Raw genomic sequence first — 27805 nt, 5'->3', positions numbered from 1 at the left:
CTGACGCCAACACCTGCTACAACCCCGGAGGGGAGCAGGGGACAAGACAGCGGGTCCAGGGTCTCTGTAGATTCTCCAGCCAGCAGCAGCAGATCATCCTCACTGACCTCACTGAGAGCAGCCTCGATCTCGTCTCCTCCCAGAAGCACCGCCCCCCTGCCAGCAGCAGCAGCAGGGGACACTGCAGAACCAGCCCTCCTGCACCCCCTGGAAGAGGAAGCAGAGGGCGCAACGTGAATCACGGCCCGGGTAGCAACCAGGCCTGCAGGAGACTGCCCCCCCGACCGAGGGGCAGAGGAAACAGCAGCTCCGGATCTCCGCCGGGCCCGCCCTCCAGAGCGGGCCGCACCACGCACCGGTCCCTCACCGAAGCCCAGGGGCGCGCCGACATCACGCCCCGCACCGCTCCTCACAACAGGCCGACCGAGGGGTGCCTGACCGGACCGCCCCCCGCCCGACGCTCCGGACCCACGGCAGGAAGCGGCCGGAGAAGGACTCACCCGTCGGCGCCTGGGAATAGGGGAAGCTGCAGGTGACAGGCGCTCCGGCGGGCGAGAGCGCCGACCGCTAGAACGGGGCCCGGACTCCCCCGCCGAAAGCACCGGAGAGGCGGTGAGGGATGGGAGCGCGTCCTCCAGCCACTGGGAGCCGCACCGGAGGACCTCATCCCGCACGCGCCGCAGAATCGCTTCCATGTCTGCCATGGCACAGGTAGGGACACTTCTTCAGCCACGCAGATTGTGACCCCCGTATCAATGCCCTCTCCTATATACCCTCCTTAACTCCTCCCTACTCCCTCACTAAAAGCCCGCGCTTCCCTAGCTCCCTCCTCTAAACTCCTCACATTTAACCCTTACCTTCCCGCATAATACCCCTGTCATGGGGCCCCTCCGTTCCCATTCTGTTCCCTCCAGGGCTTTCTAATTATACTTAGTTACAAAAAAGACTACCATTATACAAATAAAGCCTGTATTAACTTTATTCTCAACCCTATGTCTCAAAGATTACAAGCTCTTGTGAAAAGGCCCCTCACCCCTTTTTTTTTGAATGATTAGTGTGTATCTTACATGGACAGAGGTGTCAGTAGAGAGCACGGTGGTTGGACTGGAAAGGACTACACAACTTCCTCTAGAGCATACAGCAGCTGATAAGTACTGTGTACTTGTCACTTAAAAAAACAACTTGTTGACATGTCCTAGAGACCTGTTTGATTGGTTGGGGTCAGGGTATTTAGACTCTTAGGCTATGTTTGGACAAAAATCTCTGTGCAGACATTCCACTGATCCTGGAGGACCTGTAGAACATTCTGGCAATGCATTTCTGTGCGAACTCCGCTGTCAGAATAGACAAGTTTTGTCTATTTTTGCGGACACCAGAATTAGAATTTCGGTGGAAATTCTGCCGTGTGCACAGTGCAGCATAATCCCATTGATATCAATAGGACTCTGCTGCTGCGGAATCTTTGTTCGGAATTCGGATGAAGAATTCCGCATAGAAATTCCATGGTGTGAACATAACCCTATCGATCATTAGAACAAGCAGAGAGAGTGAGGCGCTGCCGACCCAGACAATCCCATAGTCTTCTAATATTCTATTGATCGGTCAGGGTCTGAACTCTCGGACCCCGACCGATCAAAACTTTTGACATGTCTCTACGACGCGTCGAAATTTCTTTTTTAAAGTGACAAAAAAGAAGTAATTTAAAAAATCTTTACAATAATGTATAATCTGTAATCGAACAAAGGGTCAACTACATAATAATAATTCTAATAGATTTTTTTTTATCAGGACAGGATTTTCCCGTAAAAAAAAAAAAATAAAATAAAAAAGGCCGACATTTATCATTGTCGTTAGACTGTTTTTTGTGTCTAGAAAAGGCGCAAAAAAGGCGCCTTTCGGATTACACATTTCTGCTGATTTTGAGTTGCAATCCACTGATTTTGGCAATGCACATGATATGGAAGGGTTTTATGAACTGCGCCTTTTTGTGAAAAGGCGCAAAAAAGGCGCAAAGCCACTGAAAAGTCTCTAAAACTACACCAGCCCAGACTTAGCTTTTTGGTGTATGTGAAGAGTGAAATTTCAGACAATGTGACCTGCGCAAAATTTATCAAATGCTCTGTGGCCATTTTATAAATTTGGCGCTTCTACACATCACCAGCACACAAAAAAAAAGGGTGTAGAAAAATGCTTCACTTACACCTACAATGATAAATGCTTCACTTACACCTACAATGATAAATGCTTCACTTACACCTACAATGATAAATGCTTCACTTACACCTACAATGATAAATGCTTCACTTACACCTACAATGATAAATGCTTCACTTACACCTACAATGATAAATGCTTCACTTACACCTACAATGATAAATGCTTCACTTACACCTACAATGATAAATGCTTCACTTACACCTACAATGATAAATGCTTCACTTACACCTACAATGATAAATACTTCACTTACACCTACAATGATAAATGCTTCACTTACACCTACAATGATAAATGCCGGCCATAAAGTGTATTTAGCGTTAATAGATGCGAACGCATTGAGATGTAAGGCAGAACAACAATAAAAATGTTCTTTTTCGCAACATTTCTACTAATTTGGCTCACACTGCACTTCCCATATCGTGGTGATGGACCTTTATCCGGGGACGGGTTCCCTTTAAATCCTTTCCCCCTAGAATGTATTTCCTCACATCCAGTCACAGGCATTTGTTTTTAGATACGGTTTCCTCATCCGCCTGGTAACTGCTGATCCTCCGCGAATTCTTTTTTTTTATTGGCTGGTCGTCGGAAGTGTTTGTTTTCCTAAGCTTTTTTAACGCTCGTACATGGAGATGTTTCTCCTCCTCATTGTGTTTGTCCCGTTCATGCCTGAGGCCTATTCTGGTGAGTTTTTAGGAAGGGGAGGTGGTTAATACATTATATCTGCGTTTCTTAACCAGGGTGCCTCCAGCTGTTGCAAAACTACAACTCCCAGCATGCCCAGACAGCCGTTGGCTGTCTGGGCATGCTGGAAGTTGTAGTTTTGCAGGAAGGGGATGTGGTTGATACATTATATTAGTGTTTCTCAACCAGGGTGCCTCCAGCTGTTGCAAAACTACAACTCCCAGCATGCCCACTACAACTGGGCATGCTGGGAGTTGTAGTTTTGCAGCAGCTGGAGGCACCCTAGTTTGGAAACACTGCAGTATACTATTATAATCTATGGAAATAGTTTACTATACCCATGTTATCTGCTCAAAAGATCCCATCCCTCCTCCACACAATTTGTATCAGTTATTATGGGGGAGATTTATCAAAACCTGTCCAGAGGGCTGAGTTGCCCATAGCAACCAATCAGATCGCTGCTTTCATTTTTAACAAGGCCTCTGCAAAATGAAAGAAGAGATCTGATTGGTTGCTATGGGCAACTGGGCAACTTTTCCTGCTCAGTTTTAGATAAATTTCTCCCTATGTGTGGACAGGGGCATAACTATAGGGGAAGCAGTTACTCATGGGCCCCAGAGGTACTTTTAGTTCTCCTGAGGGTATGTGCTAAAAATCTGTAATGGCCGCCGTAGCTGCTGGTTACTGCTTCTAAAGTGGCTGCATTTGATTGATCTTAAAGGGGTAGTCCAGTGGTGAAAAAAACGTATCCTTAGGATAGGGGATAAGTTTCAGATCGCGGGGGTCCGACCGCTGGGGCCCCCCCACGATCTCCTTTACGGGGCCCCGGCTCGCTGGCCAGATAGCGGGTGTCGATCACTGCACGAAGCGGCGGCTGAGATGCCCCCTCGATACTGCGCTATGGCAGAGCCGGAGATTGCCGAAGGCAGCGCTCCGGCTCTGCCATAGATTTGTATTGAGGGGGCGTGTCATCCGCCGCACGGTGGTCAACACGCCCCCTTCCCGCGGGCTGCCGGGGCCCTGTACAGGAGATTGTGGGGGGCCCCAGCAGTCGGACCCCCCCCCCCCCCCCTCCCGCGATCTGAAACTTATCCCCTATCCTTAGGATAAGGGATACGTTTTTCACCTCAGGATATCTCCATTATCTCCATTAATAGGGGTAGTCCGGGAAAGGGAACTTTTAAGACATTATGGGAGAAGATTTATCAAAATCTGTGTAGAGGAAGAGCGGTGCAGTTGCCCATAGCAACCAAGCAGATCGCTTCTTTCATTTTTAAAAAGGCCTCTGAAAAAAAGAAGGAATTTAGAATTGGTTTCTAGGGGCAACTGCACCGCTCTTCCTCTACACATAATGGGGGAGATTTATCAAAACCTGTGCAGAGGCAAAGTTGCCCATAGCAACCAATCACATCGCTTCTTTCATTTTTCACAGGCCTTGTTAGGAATGTAAGAAGCAAGCTGATTGGTTGCTATGGGCAACTTTGACTCTACACAGATTTTGATAAATCTCCCCCAATAATGATAAATCTCCCCCTATACCCTAGTACCTGTCTAAGGCTGGGTTCACACTATGATTTGACAATATAGGAACCAGATCCGGCTGGGGGGCAGTGAAATACGGCACTCCTGTATCCCATCCGGACCCGGCCCATATCTCATTCATTTCAATGAGCCGACCGGAGACAGATAGTGACATTTTTGCCCCGTATCTGGTTTTCTGTCTGGACCTTAAACCCGCGGCATACCACGGTTTTAGGTCCGGTCAGAAAACTGGATACGGGGCAAAAGTGAGCGGACTGGATTGAAATGAATACTATATGGGCTGAGTCCGGCTGGGATACGGGAGTGCCCGTTTTCACCCCCCACCCCCAGCCAGATCCAGTTCCCATATTGTCAAATCGTAGTGTGAACCCAGCCTAATAGGGGGACTAAATCTGGCTAATGGAGGGACATACCCGTTTAATAGTGGGACTACACCTGACTAATAGGAGGGATATACCTGGCTAATGGGAGGGGGGGGTACATGTGTGGTGTCCCGGTACCGTATTTCATACTGTGCCTTGGTGGGGGGGGGGGGGCCCAAAGTCAGAGTCCCTAGGACTGTGCGGGTCCGTTTCCCTAGTTAGCCCCTAGTCACCCCTTAGTAAGTTAGCATTTATAAAAAAAATTATCATTGTAAAAATGTATATTGCATTACTCACTTGTTTGGCGTCGCAGGACCTTAGGTCATGTGACCAGTTACTCAGAACTCTATGGTATGTTGAAGGACCTTAGGTGGTTCTTGTGTCACGTGTTCACCCACAATGCCGTGTAACGGTGAGTGACAATTGTTATGGACCAATCCAAAACGGCTCAGCCCCTGCCCAAATAAGGGAGCTGCAGACATTAATCTCTCTCTTGGGTTGCTGTCACTGAATGAGGTAGGACCTCCGCAACTTTCAAGTACGTTTACTAGGCCAAAGCCTTGCGGCCTCGGCCTATACCAAAGCGGTTATACTTCAACAATTCCCCGCTACTCTCTGCAAGATCACTGGACCTAAACGCACCCCTAAATCCAGCGGATCTATGCTACGGAATCTTCTAAAAGCTAAATTGAGCTTATCTGATCCCAACCAACTGTCAATCGCTGCTCAACTATAAATAGACTTTGTTATCTGGATTGTTATTGATATTGCCTGCTACAGAAAATCTTCAGTAAAAGTTCCTGCAAGTTTTCAGCTAAACAGTGGTTGTGGACAATCCATTTATTACGCATTCACCTATCACTCTTAGGAAGGGTGGCAATAGGCCCAGCACCATTACAGTATTTAACCCACACCCTGGCGTCACGAGTGACAAGGGTTAACAGCGCCCTTTATTATTCAGAACAGCAACACCTCAACTACCCTACAACCCCCGAGGCATACCACACCTGGATAATGGGGAAACTACCTAAATAATAGGGGGAAATACCTGGCTAATGGAGAGACATACCTGGCTAATAGGGGGACTACCTGGCTAATGGAGGGAAAATCTGTCTAATGGGGGACTACCTGGCTATTGGGGGGGAGAGTACCTGCCTAAAACATAGTAGTAGTCTGGATAAGAGGCCAGGACCTGTCTGTGCCCGTAGGCTCAGGGGAGTAGGACAACTGCCTGGCTGCCTCCTCTCTGTTGCTTTCCTCATGTAGAATATGCTGCCCTCTCCCTACTCTGGGACCTAGTAGTCAACCAATGGGCACCATACGGCAGGGGTGAGAAAAAAAAACAGCTGACTGTCACACTCTGTCTTTTCTTATTATTCCTTTTACATAGACAGATCACTAGACATGTAGCACACAATTGTCATGGTATAGGGAACTATTGCTCAACATACTGCCCCAAAAGTACGGTGTACGCATCCTCCTCCTCTTCTCGTCTGACCAGTCAACTTTCTCAGGACCACCACTGTAATGTAGGACTCTGGAAACCATTCATACCAGACATGACAATAAACATTCAAGATGAGCGAATTTTTGAAAAATTCAATTTGGCTGATTGGCTGAATTTTCCCCCAAAATTGGTTTTGGTCCGAATTTATTCACGCCAAATTGCTATTAAAAACGGCTATTTCTGGCCTACGGAGAGCCTCAATAGGGGTGTAGAACACTTTACCTTGCTGTAACATGCATAGGGAGTGTGCTGGGTTAGTGAAATAATGCAGTTATTCAGTATACCATGCAGATCGGAGGCGTCACTATTAGAATCACTGTTGCAGAGAGGCACAATGACAGAGCCTGGAGGTGGCGGAAGCATGAGGAGACCATATAGTGTCTGAATGACACAGCCTGGAGTTGGCGGAAGCATTGTTACGCCGAGCGCCCCGGGTTCCCGCTCCTCCCCGGAGTGCTCGCTACACTCTCGCTCCCGCAGCGCCCCGGTCAGATCCACTGACCGGGTGCGCTGCGATACCGCCTCCAGCCGGGATGCGATTCGCGATGCGGGTGGCGCCCGCTCGCGATGCGCACCCCGGCTCCCGTACCTGACTCGCTCTCCGTCGGTCCTGTCCCGGCGCGCGCGGCCCCGCTCCCTAGGGCGCGCGCGCCGGGTCTCTGCGATTTAAAGGGCCACTGCGCCGCTGATTGGCGCAGTGGTTCTAATCAGTGTGTTCACCTGTGCACTCCCTATGTATACCTCACTTCCCCTGCACTTCCCTGCCGGATCTTGTTGCCATTGTGCCAGTGAAAGCGTTCCCTTGTGTGTTCCTAGCCTGTGTTCCAGATCTCCTGCCGTTGCCCCTGACTACGATCCTTGCTGCCTGCCCCGACCTTCTGCTACGTCCGACCTTGCTTCTGTCTACTCCCTTGTACCGCGCCTATCTTCAGCAGTCAGAGAGGTTGAGCCGTTGCTAGTGGATACGACCTGGTCACTACCGCCGCAGCAAGACCATCCCGCCTTGCGGCGGGCTCTGGTGAATACCAGTAGTGACTTAGAACCGGTCCACTAGCACGGTCCACGCCAATCCCTCTCTGGCACAGAGGATCCACCTCCTGCCAGCCGGCATCGTGACAAGCATGAGGAAATAGTATTTGTCTACAACTCAAGCAGGTGTGTTCTTTTGCCTGGCCTTTCACAGTAGCTAAGACTTTAACAGGAACAAAATAGTACACCACTTAGATGTGCGCACAGGTTACACTTAATAGAGGACAATATGCTTTTAGTGCTCTGCTCACCCTAACTGGCTGGCTACTATGAGCTTTTCAGTTGTTGTACACACCAGTGCTGCAGCACACAGTCAGATTTGATTAGCTTATCCCTAATAAATATTATTGAGTTACAAAATGACTTTATCCCGAATAAACAGGTAGTTCCCACCCAACCCTTATGTCGTATTTGTCTATGTGAAATGTAAAAGTCTCTATATTTCTCTCAGACAGTCACTCTCTGCGCTATTGTTCCCTTGGGGTCTCAGCCCCAGGATCCGGCCTGCCTGAATTCACCACAATTGTATATGTAGATGATATACAGACTGAGTTATATACCAGTGACATTAGGAGACGTGTCCCTGTGGCTTCATGGATGAAGGAGAAAGAGAGTCCACAGTATTGGGAAATGGCAACCCAGATCAATAAAGGAACTGAGGCCTTATTCAGACATGAGGTGAAGATAGTGATGAAGCGGTTCAACCACACGGGAGGTGAGAGACACAACATCCTATGTATGTATCAAACCAATCTATCTGTATACTGATGCTGCTATCTCTATGGGACCAGCATACATAGTAGTTAGTTATACACCTCCCCTCTGGCTCTATATGTATACAGCTGCTGCTGTCTCTATGGGATCAGGATATATAGTAGTTATACACTTCTCTTCCAGCTCTATCTGTATACTGCTGCTGCCATCTCTATGGAATCAGGATATTTAGTAGTCATATACCTCCCCTCCAGCTCCATCTGTATACTGCTGCTATCTCTATGGGATCTGTACATATAGTAGTTATACACCTCTTCTCCAGCTCTATCTGTATACGTCTGCTATCCTTATGGGATCAGGATATATAGTAGTTATACACTTCTCCTCCAGCTCTGTCTGCATACTGCTGCTGCTGCTATCTCTATGGGGCCAGGATATATTGTAGATATACACCTCCCCTCAAGATCTACCTGTATACAGCTGTGCTATCTCTATGGGATCAGGATATATAGTAGTTATACACATTCCCTCCAGCTCTATCTGTATACTGCTGCTTCTATCTCTATGACATCAGGATATATAGTAGTTATACACCTCCAGATCTATCTGTATACTGCTACTGCTCTCTCTATAGGATCATCATATATAGTAGTAACTTATACTCCTTCCCTCTAGCTCTATCTGTATACTGCTGCTGTTGTCTCTATGGAATCAAGATATATAGTAGTTATACAACTCCCTTCCAGCTCTATCTGTATACTGCTGCTATCTCTATGTGATCAACATATATAGTAGTTATACAGTTCTCCTCCAGCTCTATCTGTATACTGCTGCTATCTCTATGGGATCAGAATATATAGTAGTTATACACCTCTCCTCCAGCTCTATCTGTATACTGCTGCTATCTCTATTGCATCAGGATATATAGTAGTTATACACCTCCCCTCCCTGCTCTATCTGTATACTGCAGCTATTTCTATGGGATCAGGATATATATAGTAGTTATAGACATCCTTTCCAGCTCTATCTGTATACTGCTGCTGCTATTTCTATGGGATTAGGATATAAAGTAGTAATACACCTTCCCTGAGGCTGCTGCATTTTGTTTCCATTTTTTGCCATGATTTTCTTCAAATGCTTTTTTTTCCCCACAGTCACAATAGAAATGTATAATTTTGACAGAGATTTGGGGAAATCACAGCAATAAACTTGTAAAAAATTCTTCAAACGTTCGACATGGTGACACAACTCAAAAATGTCATATATTTGGGAGCGCGAACTGTGGCTAAAGAAACTGTAAAACTTCACTCCACTTACTTTTACGAAAAACTGAGACACAATACTTGGAGAAGCACATTTAGGAGAAATTCCCCGACTTAACTACGAGGCACTGGTCCGACCTGAGGCAAAACTTGATCTGGTGTAATATAACAGACCGTAATGATTTAAAGTGTACCTCTCAATTAACAAAAACATTTTATATAATGTAGATAATACTATTGTAATGTCCCAGTACAGGACATGGTCCTGTACTACCCTTAGGCCCTGTCAGGTTGAGTCCCTCAGTGACCTGGAGGCTCCCCTGCAGTGTCTCCCCTGCTGTTATCAGAAGTGTCATTTATGGTCATAGGATTATAGTCAGTGTCCTTATGTATAGCTAGTCTAAAGGACCTGTGAGATGTCTGAAGGACCTGTGGAATGTCACATGTTATGTTGTCACATGAGAGCACCAGCTTAACCTATGACTCGCAGCTTGATCAATGGGCTTTGGCTCAGCCCCCCACTATAAAAAGGGGCGGCCATCACAATTCTCTCTGTGCTCTTATCACCTGCTACTGAGACCAGCAACCACCAGAGATCTCAGTGACAGTGACCAGCATCTGGAAGGCCGCAAATCTACAGTCATTCCAGTAAGTCAAAAGTCTATGTCTGCTGTTACTACAAGTACAAATAGTCAAGTCCAGTCTATAGTCAGGCCTCAAGATATATCTCTAGAGTCTATTACAAGTCTAATTGGTCCCAGCAAGCTGTGAGGTCCTTCAGGGTTTCTGGCCACCTCTCTAGGAATCTGGCCGAGCTGTGAAGATAATTCCATCTGTCTTAACTCAGTAAAGCCTCTGTTAAACCATAACTGGTTGTGGACTCTCCTTTCACTAACTAGCTATTGGAATAGCGGAGATACCGTTCGTGTGATTCCGGTACCCAAAAAACACTCTGGCGTCACGAACACTAGCGGTTAACAACATCTTGCCCCAGGGGTTAATACCATCTGGCCCCACCACCTACACCGCTACAACCCGTGGTCCCACAATACACCGTGGGTCACCACACTATTATATGAATATTTGTAATATACATTGGTAAAAAGAAATGTGTATATTTTAATCCCTACAGCTATTGTCTATATGTCTCTGGGAGGAGTCCAAATACAGGAAGTGAGGGTGGACAAGCAGGACTCTGTACACCAAGGACAAGCGGGGCTCTGTACACTGAGGACAAGCAGGGCTCTGTACACTGAGGACAAGAAGAGTTCTGTACACTGAGGATGAGCAGGGCTCTGTACACTGAGGACAAGCAGGGTTCTGTACATTGAGGACAAGCGGGGCTTTGTACACTGAGGACAAGCAGTGCTCTGTACACTGAGGACAAGAAGAGTTCTGTACACTGAGGACAAGCAGGGCTCTGTACACTGAGGACAAGCAGGGTTCTGTACACTGAGGACAAGCGGGGCTCTGTACACTGAGGACGAGCAGGGCTCTGTACACTGAGGACAAGCGGGGCTCTGTACACTGAGGACAAACGAGGCTCTGTACACTGAGGATATGCAGGGCTCTGTACACTGAGGACAAGCGGGGCTCTGTACACTGAGGATATGCAGGGCTCTGTACACTGAGGACAAGCGGGGCTCTGTACACTGAGGATAAGCAGGGCTCTGTGCAGTGAGGCTCTGTGACATGCTCCCGGCTCACACATGAGGATAACTGACAAGCCAGGCGCCTGCATAGAGCCCTGCTTCTTCTGCCCTCACTTTCTGTATTTGGACTCCTCATAGAGACACACAGGCAATAGCTGCAAGGACAGCATTTTTTCACCCAAAAATATACAACGTTTTTAATCAATGTATATTACAAATAAAAATATAATAGTCGTATCTACATTATATCAAATGTTTTTGTTAACGACAGGTACTCTGGAGCTGAGCCTATTACAAGAAGATCACAGAAAAACTATTAACTCCACTAAAACGTAACCTTTAATAAAATCATAATAAAAAAAGCATTCCTCCAGCACGTGTACAGACTTTAAAATACACCAACAAATAAACTGAGGTCAGTGTGTATGCAAAAATCCAAGTTGTATGAGAACCACCAAATACGGTTGATAAAAAGATACCCCGCACCGCTGCCCCAGAAAACTCAGAGTATACATAAAGGAATTCCTGCTCTTGAAAAATCTGAATACTGAATCTGCCCCAATACGTTTCACCCCTTTGCTAAATGAATGACAATACTGGGGTTTATCAAAGTAACCTAAGCAGCAGGATAACAATATCAATGATAATATGACTGCATAGTACAAGCTTTGCGAAATAAGGATGAATACTCACGTCCAGATCTTAGCACTCACTCAGATCCTCTATCAGTGCTCAGGAATGAATGGAGAGAGATCCTTGGATTATGGAGACTTCTGGACTGTTTTTGCCTTCCTGTTCCTCTCAGTAGAGAGGCAAGATTTGAACACTATTTTCTCTTCCCTCTGGAAGGGTTCTAGCTAAGTCTATTTGTGTGCATGTTAACTCTTTAGCTCCCAATCATACCTGGTACCAATGTAGTATACAGTATAAAATATATTACAAACAATATAACTAGCACAAAAGTGTACAATGAGTCACAAGATGAATGACCCCCTGACCATAGGCCTCACAGGGATCCCCAGTGGGACACTGCATAACTAATAGTGACTAAGGGTCTTTTCACTCATACATAATATACCTATTACACACACATAGGCCGCAGATCTATCTATCTATATGTTATATGCTTAAAGGGGTACTACTGTGCTGACAACTTATCCCCTATCTATCCGCCGCTGGAGACCCCCGCGATCTCGCATGCAGCACCCCGCTCTCATCAGGTCTGATGACTGCCGATCACGGGGCCGGAGTATCGTGACTTCACGGCTCCGCCCCCATGTGACGTCACGCTCTGCCCCTCAATGTAAGTCTATGGCAGGGGACGAGACAGCTGTCTCGCCCCCTGCCATAGACTTGCATTGAGGGGCAGAGCGTGACATCACACGGGGGCGGAGCTGTGACGTCACGATCACCAGCCCCGTCATCAGACCCGGAGCGGATGTTCGCTCCGGGGCATGATGAGAGCGGGGTGCTGCGTGCGAGATCACGGGGGTCCCCAGCAGCGGGACCCCGCGCGATCAGGCAACTTATCCCCTATCCTTTAGATAGGGGATAAGTTGTGAGCACGGTAGTACCCCTTTAAAGGGGTTATAGAAAAACACAGCTAATTGCTTTCAAAAACCGCTCCCCCTCTGTATCCAGGTTGGGTGCGGTTCTGCAGCTCAGTTCCATTGAAGTGAATGGAGCCAAGTTGTAATACCACACACAACCTGGGGATAGACGGGGAGCTGTTTTTGAAATAAATTAGCTCTGTTTTTCTATTCCTGGATAACCCCTTTAAATCTATACATACAGTTTGCTCTGTGTAACAAGTTATTATTTTATTTGCAGGTTTCCATTTTGCGCAGGTGATACATGGTTGTGAGCTGCGAGATGACGGCAGCACCGTAGGGTTCCAACAGCACAGATATGACGGGAGAGAATACATGTACTTGGACGTACAGACAGCAACATTTGTCCCTACGATGGCTGAGGCTCAGATCACCGTACAGAGATGGAACAGTCCGGATGCAAGGAGGGGGGAGATGGAGAAGGATAATCTGGAGAATAAATGTATTGGGAAACTGAAGAGATTCCTTGAGCACGGAAGAGCAGATCTGGAGAGGAGAGGTGACCGCACCTTTACTTATTTCGAGGAGAGGTTTTCTTTATTATTAACCCCTTAAGGACTGAGGGCGTATCCATACGCCCCCGTTTTAGAGTCCTTAAGGACTGAGGGCGTATGGGTATGCCCGTGGGAATTTCGGTCCCCGCCGCTAGCCGTTTTGGGACCGGACCGGGATGCCTGCTGAAATCATTCTGCAGGCATCCCGGCACATCGCCGAGGGGGTCCTGAGACAATTCAGAGTGGCGATCTGCGGCGATTTCGGGTCAAACGGGTCTCAGTTTACCACTATGTTAAAGTAGAATATGTCACAAAAAAAGCAATCTCGGAATCAGAATAAACGGTAAAAGCGTCTCAGAGTTATTAATGCATAAAGTGACAGTGGTCAGAATTGCAAAAAAGGGCTCCATCCTTAACCTCTTAAGGACTTAGGGTGTACCTGTACGCTCTAAGCCCAGTGTGAAAAACGGGGTCACGCCATGACCCCGCATCACACCGGGTCGGTCCCGGCTGCTAATCATAGCCGGGACCCTGGGCTAACAGCGCGCAGCATCAATCGTTGTGCCGCGCGCTGTTAACCCTTCAGACGCGGCGATCAAAGTTGACTGCCGCGTCTGAAAATGAAAGTAAACGGTTCCCGACAGCTCAGGCGGGCTGACCGGGACATCGCGATAAAGCTATGGCTTTGCAGGGATCAGCATAGGAGATCAGTGTGTGCAGTGTTATAGTCCCCTAAGGGATAACAATGATCAGTATAAGAGATCAGTGTGTGCAGTGTTATAGATCCCTAAGGGATAACAATGATCAGTATAAGAGATTAGTGTGTGCAGTGTTATAGGTCCCTATGGGATAACAATGATCAGTATAAGAGATCAGTGTGTGCAGTGTTATAGGTCCCTATGGGATAACAATGATCAGTATAAGTTATAGGTCCCTATGGGATGACAATGATCAGTATAAGAGATCAGTGTGTGCAGTGTTATAGCCCCCTATGGGATAACAATGATCAGTATAAGAGATCAGTGTGTGCAGTGCTATAGCCCCCTATAGCACTGCAAAAAAAAGTGGAAAAAAAAAGTTAACAAAGGTCATTTAACACCTCCCCTAATAAAACTTTGAATCACCCCCCCCCCTTTTCCCATAAAAAAAAAAACTGTGTAAATAAAAATAAACATATGTGGTATCGCCGCGTGCGAAAATGTCTGAACTATAAAAATATATCATTAATTAAATTGCACGGTCAATGGCGTACGCGCAAAAAAATTCCAAAGTCCAAAATAGTGTATTTTTGGTCACTTTTTATATCATGAAAAAATGAATAAAAAGCGTTCAAAAAGTCCGATCAATACAAAAATGATACCGATAAAAACTTCAGAACACGGCGCAAAAAATGTGTCCTCACACCACCCTGTACGCGGAAAAATAAAAAAGTTATAGGGGTTAGAAGATGAGAATTTTTAACATATACATTTTCCTGCATGTAGTCATGATTTTTTCCGAAGTACGACAATATCCAACCTATACAAGTAGGGGATCATTTTAACTGTATGGACCTACAGAATAAAGAGAAGGTGTTATTTTTACCGAAAAATGCGCTGCGTAGAAACGGAAGCCCCCAAAAGTTACAAAATGAAATTTTTTCTTCAATTTTGTCGCACAATGATTTTTTTTTCCCGTTTCGCTGTGGATTTTTGGGTAAAATAACTGATCTCACTGCAAAGTAGAATTGGTGGCGCAAAAAATAAGCCATAATATGGATTTTTAGGTGAAAAATTTAAAGGGTTATGATTTTTCGAAGGTGATGAGGAAAAAATGAAAATGCAAAAACGGAAAAACACTGAGTCCTTAAGGGGGTAAAAACACAGAAAGAATTAATGGATAAATAATTAAAGGGGGACTCCACCCCTAGACTTTCTTATCCCTTATCCAAAGGATAGAGGATAAGATGTCTGATCTCGGGGGTCCTTCCACTGACATTCGGTGCAACTTCGCTCTGTGGCGAATGACTGGCGATACGGGGCGCAGGCTCGTGACATCACGGTCATGGCCGATTCGTGATGTCACAACCACGCCCCCTCAATGCAAGTCTATGAGAGGGGGCGTGACGGCCGTCACGCCCCCTCCCATAGACTTGCATTGAGGGAGCGTGGCCGTGACGTCACGATCCTCCGGCGTTAAACCGGACACTCTAATCGGGGTCCCCTGCAATCAGACATCTTATCTCCATCTTATCCTTTACACCTCTACAAGGTTTAATAGGAGACTGAACACAATTGGGGGAAGGATCAGAAGCAACGTGAGAAAATAGTAATAATTTCAATAAAAGAGTAGTAGGTGTTTGTTCTTATAAGTATATTAAAGGGGTCCTCCGGTAAAAAAAAAAAAAAAAAGTATTTTTTAAATTAACTGGTGCCAGAACTTTAAACAGATTTGTAAATTATTTCTATTTAAAAATCTTATTCCTTCCAGTACTTATCAGCTGCTGTGTGCTCCACAGGAAGTCGTGTAGTTCTTTCCAGTCTGACCCCAGTGCTCTCTGCTGCCACCTCTGTCCAGAGCAGGAGCAAATCTCCTTAGCAAACTTCTCCTGCTTCGGACAGTTTCTGACATGGAGAGAGGTGGCAGCAGAGAGCACTGTAGTCAGACTGGAAAGAACTACACAACTTCCTGTGGAGCATACAGCAGCTGATAAGTACTGGAAGGATTAAGATTTTTAAATAGAATTTTATTTACAAATCTGTTTAACTTTGTGCCATCAGATGATTAAAAATAAAAAAATAAAAACATTTCACTGGAGTACCCATTTAACACCCTTGAATGAGTACATGGTAACCATAACAATTAAACCAATAACCTTAAAGGAGTAGTCCAGTGGTGACTCAGTGGTGAACAACTTATCCCCTATCTTAAGAATAGGGGATAAGTTGCAGATCGCGGGGGGTCCGACCGCTGGGGCCCCCTGCGATCTCCTGTACGGAGCCCCGACAGCCCGCGGGAAGGGGGCGTGTCGACCTCCGCACGAGGCGGCGGCCGACACGCCCTCTCAATACAACTCTATGGGCAGAGCCGAAGCGCTGCCTTCGGCAATCTCCGGCTCTGCCATAGAGATGTATTGAGGGGGCGTGTCGGCCGCCGCTTCGTGCGGGGGTCGACACCCGCTATCTGGGCCGAGAGCCAGGGCCCTGTACAGAGAGATCGCAGGGGGCCCCAGCGGTCGGACCCCCCGCGATCTCAAACTTATCCCCTATCCTTAGGATAGGGGATACGTTTTTCACCACTGGACTACCCCTTTAAGAATTCCCTTATTTATTCCAACCTAAAAACTTCCATTCTTTACTTCCTTCTGTGTTACTGAATGCAGTGATTGACAGTGAAAAAACATATTTTTGCAATAGAGATTTTTTTTAGTACAAATAAACAGGATCCTTGGGTAGAGTTATGCTAGCTATAGGTTTTTCAGGAATTTGGAAAAGCTGAGTACCTAGCTTTTCCCAATTCCTGAAAAACCTACAGTTATGTACTGAGCTTTTAACAATTCCTGATAAACCTACAGCTGAGTACATAACTGTAGGTTTTGCAGGAATAGGGGAAAAGCTGAGAGCGTAGGTTTGTTTTGCAGGAATTGGGAAAAGCTGGGTGCATGAGAGGAGCGGGACTGCGCACACCTACGCTCCCATCAACCAATCACAGTATCTGTGCTGCCAGCCAATCACAAACTGTGCTAGCATGTCTGCCGAAGCTCTGCTTACTCAGCACTTTCATTTTCATCTGACAAAGGTTTTGGCTGACGCTTGAGCGAGGAGGGAGGAGGCGGGACGTGAGGAGGGAGGAGGCGGGATGCGAGGAGGGAGGAGGCGGGACACGAGGAGGGAGGAGGCGGGATGCGAGGAGGGAGGAGGCGAGGAGGGAGGAGGCGGGACACGAGGAGGGAGGAGGCGGGACACGAGGAGGCGGGATGCGAGGAGGGAGGAGGCGGGACACGAGGAGGGAGGAGGCGGGATGCGAGGAGGGAGGAGGCGAGGAGGGAGGAGGCGGGACGTGAGGAGGGAGGAGGCGGGATGCGAGGAGGGAGGAGGCGAGGAGGGAGGAGGCGGGACGTGAGGAGGGAGGAGGCGGGACACGAGGAGGGAGGAGGCGGGACGCGAGGAGGGAGGAGGCGGGATGCGAGGAGAGAGGAGGCGGGACACGAGGAGGGAGGAGGCGGGATGCGAGGAGGGAGGAGGCGGGACGCGAGGAGGGAGGAGGCGGGACACAAGGAGGGAGGAGGCGGGACGTGAGGAGGGAGGAGGCAGGACGTGAGGAGGGAGGAGGCGGGACGTGAGGAGGCGGGACGTGAGGAGGGAGGAGGCGGGATGTGAGGAGGCGGGACGCGAGGAGGGAGGAGGCGGGACACAGATGTCACTGGTGGTTATGTTAATGGCGGCTTGGAGTAGTGAATAGTCACATATAAACCCCGGATCACACACATACATTTGTCAAATTAAAGGGGTACTCCGGTGGAAAACTTTTTTTTTTTTAACCCGTTAAGGACCAAGCCCATTTTCACCTTAAGGACCAGGCCAATTTTATTTTTGCATTTTGGTTTTTTTCCTCATCATCTTCTAAAATCCATAACTCTTTTATATTTCCATCTACAGACCCATATAAGGGCTTGTTTTTTGTGTGACCAGTTGTACTTTGTAATGAAACCTCTCATTTTACCATAAAATGTACGGAGAACCCAAAAAATTATTATTTTAGAGAGGAAATTTAAATGAAAACCACAATTTTGCACATTTTGGAGGGTTTCGTTTTCACACTGTACAATTTATGGTAAAATGACGAGTTATTTATTCTGTGGGTCAATACGATTAAAATGATACCCATGGCTAGATACTTTTATATTTTTGTACTGCTTAAAAAAAATATAAAACTTTTTGTACAAAATCAGTAATCTAAAATCGCCCTATTTTAACCACCTATATCTTTTTCATTTTTCCGTATATAGGGCGGTGTGAGGGCTCATTTTATTTGCACCATCATCTGTACTTTTTATCGATACCACATTTGCATATATAAAACTTTTATATCATTTTTAATTAATTTCTATTGAATAAAATGTGACAAAAAAGCAGCATTTTAGACTTTTTTTTTTTTTTTTTACATTTACGCCGTTCACCGTACGGGATCATTAACATTATATTTTGATAGTTCGGACATTTACGCATGTGGCGATACCAAATATGTTTATTAAAAAAAATAATTTACGCTTTTTGGGGGTAAAATGGGAAAAACTGACAATTTTCATTTTTATTGGGGGAGGGGATTTTTCATTTTAACATTTTTTATGTCCACATAGGGGACTATCTATAGTAATCCTTTGATTGTTAATGCTGTTCAGTGCTATGTATAGGACACAACACTGCTCAGTATTATCGGTGATCGTCTGCTCGATCTCAGACCAGAGCAGGAGACCCCGGGAGACGGACGAAGCCAGGTGAGGGGACCTCCGTCCGCCATTACAAATGATCGGATCGCCGCGGCAGCGCTGCGGGCGATCCGATCATCTATTTTAACATGCGCATTGCCGCAGATGCCGTGATCTGTACAGATCATGGCATCTGAGGGGTTAATGGGGACATCCGCGCGATCGCGGATGTCGGCCATTACCACCGGGTCCCCCCCTGCTGTTAGCAGCCAGAACCTGCCGTGTATGATGCTCGCACCGCTCTGATGCTCGCGGTCATACACAGGACGTAAATGTACGTACGGGTGCGCGAAGTACCGCCAAACCAGGACGTACATTTACATCCATGGTCGTTAAGGGGTTAAATGAACTGGTGCCAGAAAGTTAAACAGGTTTGTAAATGACTTTTATTAAGAAATCTTTACCCTTCCAGTACTTTTTAGCAGCTCGATGCTACAGCTACAAGCGTGGTGTGGCCGTGACCTCAGGAGTCTCCGACCCTGCATCGCCAGTCATCCGGCACGGAGCGAAGTTCACTCTGTGCACCGGATGTCTGGGGTGCTGCAGTCGAGATCAGACATCTTGTCCCCTATCCTTTGGAAAAGGGCAGAGTATCCCTTCTAATTGTTCCAAGTGGCACTGGACCAGGACCTTAGGCAAAATATTGCTCACTGGATTTTTCCAATAAAGTCCATGAGTACTTTCCCCTTTACTGTGACCCCTTACCTCTATATGTTTCCTTTGGTGATATGTATCCGTACAGTGGGACGTTGCTAGGCGAATCATATTTGGATAGGGCTTGGAAATGGTAACCTAACTATAGACGTGTGCTTGATGGTAGCTACACCTGGGACTTACCATGTGGCAGACTCCTTAAGAGGTAACAGGAGATGCTGAGTAGTGTTGAGCACGAATATTCGTATTTTTATCGCGAATATCGGCACTTCGCGATTTTGCGAATATTTAGAATATAGTGCTACATATTCGTAATGACGAATTTTCCTTTTTGTTTTTTTTTTCACATGCAAATTTCCGCATGGATAAAAAAAATGAACAAACATAGCGAATATGCGAATTTCGTGAACATAGGACAAATAATCGTCAATATATTTGCGAAATATCGCGAATTCGAATATGGCCCCTGCCGCTCATCACTAATGGTGAGCACCAAGTGCACTTCTGAACAAGGTCAGAACCAAACTCCTCTAATAGGGGAAAGTACCTCCCCCTATCGAAGACAAAGGGGGAGGAGCAGTGCTGTGATTGGCTAAGTCCTGGACATATGACCATTCTCTATTCTCATGCATTTTCTGACAAGGCAATGCATCCTAAATTTAGCAAATATTTTACTGTTCTCTAAAAGAACATCGGCGTATACAATGGGAACAAATGCAATACAAACAATGCAGACAATGTAAAAAAGAAGGGGACATTACATGTTACCCAAGCCAAGACACATAACGGACTAATATAGTGTTACTGTATATAACTTTATGCTACTGCGCATTCTGCCCTGCGACAAATTACGGTTGTCTGGGGTATTAAACCATTAACCTATCAGAGCTCCAGAGCTACTCTAGACTAACTCTATAAGACAAAAGTGTGTTTTTGTGTTATATGCTAAATTATTTACATCACCCCCCACCCATCCATATATAGTTAAACTAAAAAAATATTATCACCCTACAGTACATAAATATATACCACTACGTAATGCCTAAATTATACCACCATACCAAAAACACTACAGTTCATATAAGTGATTACAGTGCAGTTACATTCAGTGACTCACAGGGGGAGTTTTATCAGAATGATTTACTTTCCTTTTTCTTCTCTATCCAATCCAGACGGTCATAACAAATTCTTCCATCCACAAGTCATCTCTGGAAAACCTACCGGACAAGCGTCTTAGGATCCTCACTATTCCAGTACCCTCCCCAAGTATATTGCACCAAAAAGTAATGTTCCCTTTGGTGCCTCAGACACCAATAATGTTCTCCGTTATGCCACAATATTTAAAAAGTTCAAACAATAATAGTGCCCCCACAATAAGAGGACCCCTTTTGTGTTTTCTGCACAGATTTTATTTCCCCTTTGTGTCTCCTTTACAGTTATGGTAATTTTTTGTGCCCGAAAGTAGTAGGTATCTAGACCCCCGTTGATAGAACCCTCATACTAGTGAGGTATGCATACTCCTCATGTTAGGTAGGAACACCCTTTATTTCAGGTGAGTAGGATCCAAAATTAGGTAGGTAGTTGAACCCCAATTTTAGGTAGGTGCTAGGAACTGCATATTAGACAGGTAGGTACACCTTTTTTCTTCAAAAATTTTAAAACAAAAAAAACTTGCCTCCTTTCTCAGGCAGCCATGTCATGCCGCTCAGTCATCCTGTTTGAGGTCATAGCGTGATGATATGATGTCACTGCTCTGTGTATGACAGACGTGAAAAGACTCCAGTACCGTGTAGTCAGAGTGTATAGTTTTTCTTTTCTTTTCTTGTAGTCCGGCCCGGGGTGAAGGTCACACATCGCGAATCAGGAAAAGTCACAAAGCTTCACTGTCTGGTGTATGGATTTCACCCCCGAGCTGTGGATGTGAAGTGGATGAAGAACCAGATAGATGATGTTCCTTCCTATGAGACCACAGGTGTCCTCCCCAATCCTGACGGCTCCTATCAGATCCGGGTCAGTGCGGAGGTGATCCCCAAAGAGGGCGACAGCTACTCCTGTTATGTGGATCACAGCAGCCTGGGGGAGCTGCTCCTTGTGAGATGGGGTGAGTGGGGTCTACACTGGGGGGGATGACCAAGGAAGATTCGGAACAGTTCTCTATGTCTTCGTTGGTTGTAAAGGGTAACTATTATTTGGACACACATAAGGGTAACTATTATTTGGACACACCTCCTGGCTCCAAGCATTGTCTCCTTTCACCCTCACTTTTGAACATCTCTGATAACCACCCATAGACACATTATTATTATCAGTTCACCTGAACAGGACTGTATGAGGATAGAATGGTATGCGTGCCAGAGGCAGAACAGGTAGCAGGTAAAGTGAACTTGGACATGGCTGTCCCCGTTTACAGTGTCAGCAACATGATCAGATGGAGCCGAGGAAACCAGATCAGAGGAGGCTTCACCAACCCTGTCTGCTACTAAGGATGGATGGTTAGTGGGTGAATGACCTCTAAGCATTCTTGAAGGAAATAGGGGTAAAAAAATTGGACAAGATAACGGCGCCATTGGCGCCGTTATCGCGTCCAATTTTTTACCCCTATTTCCTTAACGTTTTACCGGACCTGCCAGTCACGGTCAGGGAAACAGAGGCAGCCACCTAACCAATACCACCGACTCTGGTACCAGCAACTTGGACCACCACCAGCTCCGAGCGATTCTATAGGCACATCGAAGTGTTGTGCTCTCAGCACAACACATAACGGTAAGGTGCACTCACCAGCGCTTGATCACCAGAATTACCGACAATATCACACTTGGAGCATGCCTTTTCTCTTTTTTCTTATATTTAGCTCTGAGCATTCTTGTCAGAGACGTAGCTTGTAGCTTCTGGGCCCCGATGCAAGATCTGCAAAAGGGCACCAAATGGCAATAATAATACTGGTCTCTGATGGAGCAGATTTGGGGTTCCGTTAGGTCTCAGGGACTTGATGTGACTGCTACCCCTGCTACCTCTATAGCTACGCCCCTGATTCTTGTCACCAAATGGGAGACATGTAATACTATGAGCCAATTCATGGAGGAGGCCTAATTGTGCTATAGGGCCCCATCTTGTCTATGTGTCCCCTGGGAAGAGATGAGCGGCTGGCAGATATCTCAGTCTTCACTTAAAATAGAAGGATCAGATGGGAAATGTCCATCCATGTTTTTCCCAAGAACAGATTTTTGGGACGGTCTCTGGAATCTTCTCAAAAAGTTCTAGTGTCCGATTATTGTTCTTATATAGATGTTCATTGTTTATAGTCACATTCCACAGCATCTCACTTTACTTCTTCTCTTTTTATGGGTCGATCAACTTACGAGGATAAATTCCCTTCTACTGATATTGGGAGGAAACTTCCCACCGCCCTTCAGTCTTGTAGACTTGTGATATCTCACTGAGGAGCATTCACAGATCTTATCTGCGTCCATTGTGTTACCGAACTTGAATAATGTCTTCTGTGTCACCTTTTATGTTATTTTCATGTCTATATTGTATATAGGATTCTCTCCGTGTTATTGTCTTCTCACAATTTCTTCATTTTTCTTTTAAGAACCAGAACAGGACTCCCCTCGGGCTGTGATCATCGGTGCGGCGGTCATTGTACTTGTTCTCACATCCGTTGTTGTAGGAGTCTTTATATACAGAAGTAAGTGTCAGGAAGGGCTGGTGCCGTCTATATAGACACATATTGAGGAAAATAGATCATTGAGTTAAAGCGGTACTCCCACTAGACATCTTATCCCCTATCCAAAGGATAACATGTCTGATCGTGGGGGTCCCGCCACTGGGGACCCCGCAATCTCCCTGCTGCACCCGGCATTCGTTCGGAGGCTTGTGACCTCACAGCCATGCACCCCTCAATGTGAGTCTATAGGAGGGGTGTGACGGACGTCACACCCCTTCCATAGATTTGCATCGAGGGGGCGTGACCGTGATGTCACAAGCCTCTGCGAAGTGAAGTTTGCTTGGTGCACCGGATGTCTGGGGTGCCGCTGCCGAGATCGTGGGGGTCTCACCGCTGGGGACCCTATCCTTTGAAAAGGGGATAAGATGTCTTGGGGGTGGAGTACCCCTTTAAATGTTACAATTCTGACCTCCTGCACCGCCATTAGGAAGAGCTTTATGCATACTATTTTATTATTGAGTTTAATGCAAATATAGTATGCGGCATGCTCATAAGCTCCCCCTAGTGTTGTCCATCCCACTACATCATTTCCTTTTTTTACTATCTCCACCTACGAATAGTTTTCCTATTACAAATACCAAAAACAAAACAAAAAACAACTTTACAAAATTGTCCTGTAATGTTCTCAGACGAATAAACACCAAATCTGGCACTATTTCCTTTTTTTTGGAATTAATGTTTTATTTATTTGTCCAAAACATTTAAAATTATTTTATATAATTTCATATAATTTTATGTGTGATAGGAGTTCTAAGATGGCAGACATGGGGCCTCTACTAGGCCTTCATCTGTCATTGCGGCACCCCTTGCGTTATATGGGGGGGGGTAGACTTGTGACGGAGTTGCCTCCCCTCTGCCCAGTGGCTTAGATGCTGTTGTCTTTATTGACCATGACATGGTAGTAGTAGGATGGCTGGGGTCAGATTTCTGGACAATCTTGGCTGTTCTTCCATCAGATATCTGCCTCATGGAATCCACTGGTAGAGAAGAGTTTCCTTTATTAATTCTATCTCCCTTTCTTGTTTCAGAGCTGAAGGACCCTTACATGGCGGCCGCCAGTGAGTATTCCGCTATATGCTCTGTAGTCTGCTCTGAGGTGACATTATTTGGGACATTCAACATACAGACTCATAGCTCAACCATGTGTCTATATGAGGAGTGGGGATGGTGTTGCATAATACTAGCTTATACAAATACCAACCACGGTACCCTGAAGATGCCACAGACTTAGCAAAACATGTTGGGGGGAGTTGCAATTCTTTGTATTTTCATTTTCTGAAAATATTGTGTTCTGACTTTTTAGTTAGTGAGGTTTCCCCCCCCCCCCCCCCACAAATTTTGGAAGTACAAAGTCCATGGACAGGTGCTGCTCAGGCTCTGGAAGAATACAGATTCTTTTAATCTCACACAACCTCCATACTTACATGTTTTGTAATTTTGTGTTGCATATTTTTTGTCATTTTAGATGAAGAGATGAGAGATGCTGAAGAACGTCCGGTGACATGAGCCGCACACTTTCTTTTTTTTTTTTTTTAACCCACTGATCTTCCGTTATTTAATGCTTTGTTATTTATTTGAAATGTATCCCTATCAGTAGAGTCACAGATCTGTTATACAGATCCATAAAACTTCTGGGCTGATACTTCATTCCATGCTGTATTACTCCATATTCTCTCCTTGAAAGGAGATCTCTCTGTCATGTTCCTGGAGGCAATCCATGACTATACGACCCTTGTGGATGGTTCATTGTCCTACAGACAGTCTCCTTCTATCATAAGGGAAACATCTGACATGAACGGATGAATGTGGTCACCATAATGCTTAGATATGTCCTTCTGTCCAAAGGTCCATCCACGGATATCAGAGGAGCCCGGGTGCACCAGGAAAACATTCCTTCCACCATTTCACCAAGACTTTGGGGTTAGTTCCTCTGTAGGTTCTGCCCATGGTAGTTTATTAGGACACAGAGGTTTCAATAAAAAATGGCTGGAAATGGATGACCGTCCCAGAGAAGAGACGTCACTGATGTGTCATCTGTCTAAACCAATGAGATTTCATGTTACAAACTCTAATATATTGTTGTCTTTTCTAGAAATGTAATAGTGACATTAACTTTGCTGCTTCTTATCAAGGTGTTGGGAGATAAAGATTCTGTAATAATAACCTGATAGGGGTCGTAGTCCTAACAACATCTCCTCACCACTACACAATGTTACTTGGGTACTGCCCATGTCTGTACATTATACCCGTCAGTGCCCTTTATATCTCTGTACATTATACCAGTCAGTGTCCTTTATATCTCTGTACATTATACCAGTCAGTGTCCTTTATATCTCTGTACATTATACCAGTCAGTGTCCTTTATATCTCTGTACATTATACCTGTCAGTGTCCTTTATATCTCTGTACATTATACCAGTCAGTGTCCTTTATATCTCTGTACATTATACCAGTCAGTGTCCTTTATATCTCTGTACATTATACCAGTCAGTGCCCTTTATATCTCTGTACATTATACCAGTCAGTGTCCTTTATATCTCTGTACATTATACCAGTCAGTGCCCTTTATATCTCTGTACATTATACCAGTCAGTGCCCTTTATATCTCTGTACATTATACCAGTCAGTGTCCTTTATATCTCTGTATATTATACAAGTCAGTGCCCTTTATATCTCTGTATATTATACCAGTCAGTGCCCTTTATATCTTCACCTCTATAGAGGAGATGAATGTCCGGCCTATTTACTATTAGTTATAGAGCATCTGTCTCCTCACGCTGGAATCTCAGCTTGAGATAAGTCAGATCACATTGACCGGTAATGATTCTCATGGATGTATAGAAGATTTCTGTGTATTCTACAAGATAGAATGGCACAGTGTGTTATGTAGCTATAATGGCCAGAATATATTCATATATCTTATGGCCAGAAGTGGGAACAGAGCCTTGAATGTCTTTTGCAAGGACCTAAAGATAGAGTTGTTCTATAGTTTTTATACCAGGTACCTGAATTCCTGACTAGAGTGTACACAGGAACAGGAAGTCCATTACAGGATGTACACAGGAACAGGAAGTCCATTACAGGATATACACAGGAACAGGAAGTCCATTACAGGATATACACAGGAACAGGAAGTCCATTACAGGATATACACAGGAACAGGAAGTCCATTACAGGATGTACACAAGAACAGGAAGTCCATTACAGGATGTACACAAGAACAGGAAGTCCATTACAGGATGTACACAGGAACAGGAAGTCCATTACAGGATGTACACAGGAACAGGAAGTCCATTGATGTGATTGATCTGACATCTGTGAGTAGATGTGACCTGTGAATAAATTGTAATGTACGGTAGATAGACATTGCTGATATGTGGCGCATCCGTTATTTCACAAATCTGATCTATTATATGTCATTCTTTTAAAATAAAGTTTATACAGATTGTAAATCCTCCAGTGTTATCTGTTTTATCAATGTTATATTACATTCTCTTGAGCGTATTCCATTATGACATATGTTTTTACTTTTGTTCTTTCTACAATGTGTCATTTTAGACACATCAATTTTTTTAAATATAATTTTCCCCTTTTTAGAATAATAAATCTATAAATAAAAATTAAATAAAAGTATTTCTACAGTCACAAAAAGGATCAAACTAATCAAAAATATTTGATATCCTTTATTTTTCCTGGCTGCCATCAATTGCTTTGATACAATTGTTTTATTCTCTTGTCTTCTATCAAGCATCTTACTGTGGTGCCACTCCGATATTTCACAGCCGTCTTTTACAGGTTCCCATATATACCTAGATACACAAAGGAAATAAAAAAAAGACAGCGGATCACCTTAAAAAGTAATATAGAGAAGACTTGGTTCCATTGGAAGACTCGAACGGAGAGGTAAAAACGGGTTTTCCTAAGGGCGCACACCGCTACGGTAGGTTAAAACCTCAGACATCAATAGTAAAATAATAAAATGGCTTTAATGACATATAGACAACTCATTCTGAGAACGCAGCTCTCTTTATCAAGTCATGTAACAGTATACCTGTATACTGTTACATGACTTGATAAAGAGAGCTGCGCTCTTTAAACGCGTCGTCCATATGTCATTAAAGCCGTTTTAATATTTTACTGTTGATGTCCGTGGTTTTTACCTACCGTAGCGGTGTGTGCCCTTAGGAAAACCCGTTTTTACCTCTCCGTTCGAGCCTTCTAATGGAACCAAGTCTTCTCTGCAATCTACGGAACCGGGTCCTGGCTGCCACGCAACTTCTCCTGTTTATGCACAAAAAAGTTTTGAGCTCTGAGCCCAACAAGTCCAGGTACGTGGGCATTTTACAAAGTAAAAACTGTTATATTGTTGCACTTGGTAACGGCACAAGGATAGTGCCACCATCTGTTTTTTTTCCCCCCATATATTCGTATATGATACTCGCCACCACCATCAGGGGAATATCACGTTTGACTTCTAAAAGGTTAAGAAAGAAATTATAAGATTAAAGAATTGAATACTAAATATGCACATGGAAGGTAACATATCATTCTACATAGTTCCTGCATGGTAACACATTGTACGCACTTAGGATCTGCAAACATATCGATATTACAAGTCTACAAAGGCCGATGGTCTAAAGATGTGAAATTTAACAGGTTTCTCTTTGTATCAATTTAGGCATCTCATGCCCCCTTTCCTACCAATATATATATGGGTCTCATGGATGGAGTCCATGGCCCATTCAATTTGCTTCTCACAAAGATAGACTCACACTCTGGAGGTTCTGGATTCACAACGTATAACAGAGTCGGACAATTCATTTTAAAACACCAATAAAGGCATAGAGAACTTTTTCCTGTCTTCCACTTCTCATCCCCCCAGTG

The 27805-nt window shown here is 45.1% G+C and overlaps 1 protein-coding gene across 6 annotated transcripts; it reads left to right on the top strand.

The window, feature by feature from the left end:
• Positions 1-2708: 2708 nt before the first annotated feature.
• Positions 2709-26370, top strand: LOC130291835 (major histocompatibility complex class I-related gene protein-like). Of its 6 annotated transcripts, none has more exons than XM_056541157.1 (7): positions 2711-2901; positions 7793-8056; positions 12800-13078; positions 21023-21295; positions 22787-22882; positions 23950-23979; positions 24387-26370. In XM_056541157.1, the coding sequence occupies exons 1-7, from the start codon at positions 2844-2846 to the stop codon at positions 24425-24427; spliced, it is 1041 nt and encodes a 346-aa protein (XP_056397132.1). In that variant the 5' UTR covers positions 2711-2843; the 3' UTR covers positions 24428-26370. The 6 variants fall into 6 exon arrangements, with proteins under 6 accessions (XP_056397134.1, XP_056397136.1, XP_056397132.1 ...); XM_056541160.1 differs by lacking the exon at positions 2711-2901 and adding an exon at positions 3424-3521; XM_056541158.1 differs by lacking the exon at positions 2711-2901 and adding an exon at positions 3436-3542.
• The last annotated feature ends 1435 nt before the right edge of the window (positions 26371-27805 follow it).

Source organism: Hyla sarda, chromosome 9, assembly GCF_029499605.1.
Source record: "Hyla sarda isolate aHylSar1 chromosome 9, aHylSar1.hap1, whole genome shotgun sequence".
In the NCBI taxonomy this organism is placed as follows: Eukaryota; Metazoa; Chordata; class Amphibia; order Anura; family Hylidae; genus Hyla; species Hyla sarda.
Note: the sequence above shows the minus strand (reverse complement) of the source record. Positions and strands in the feature narration are given on the sequence as shown.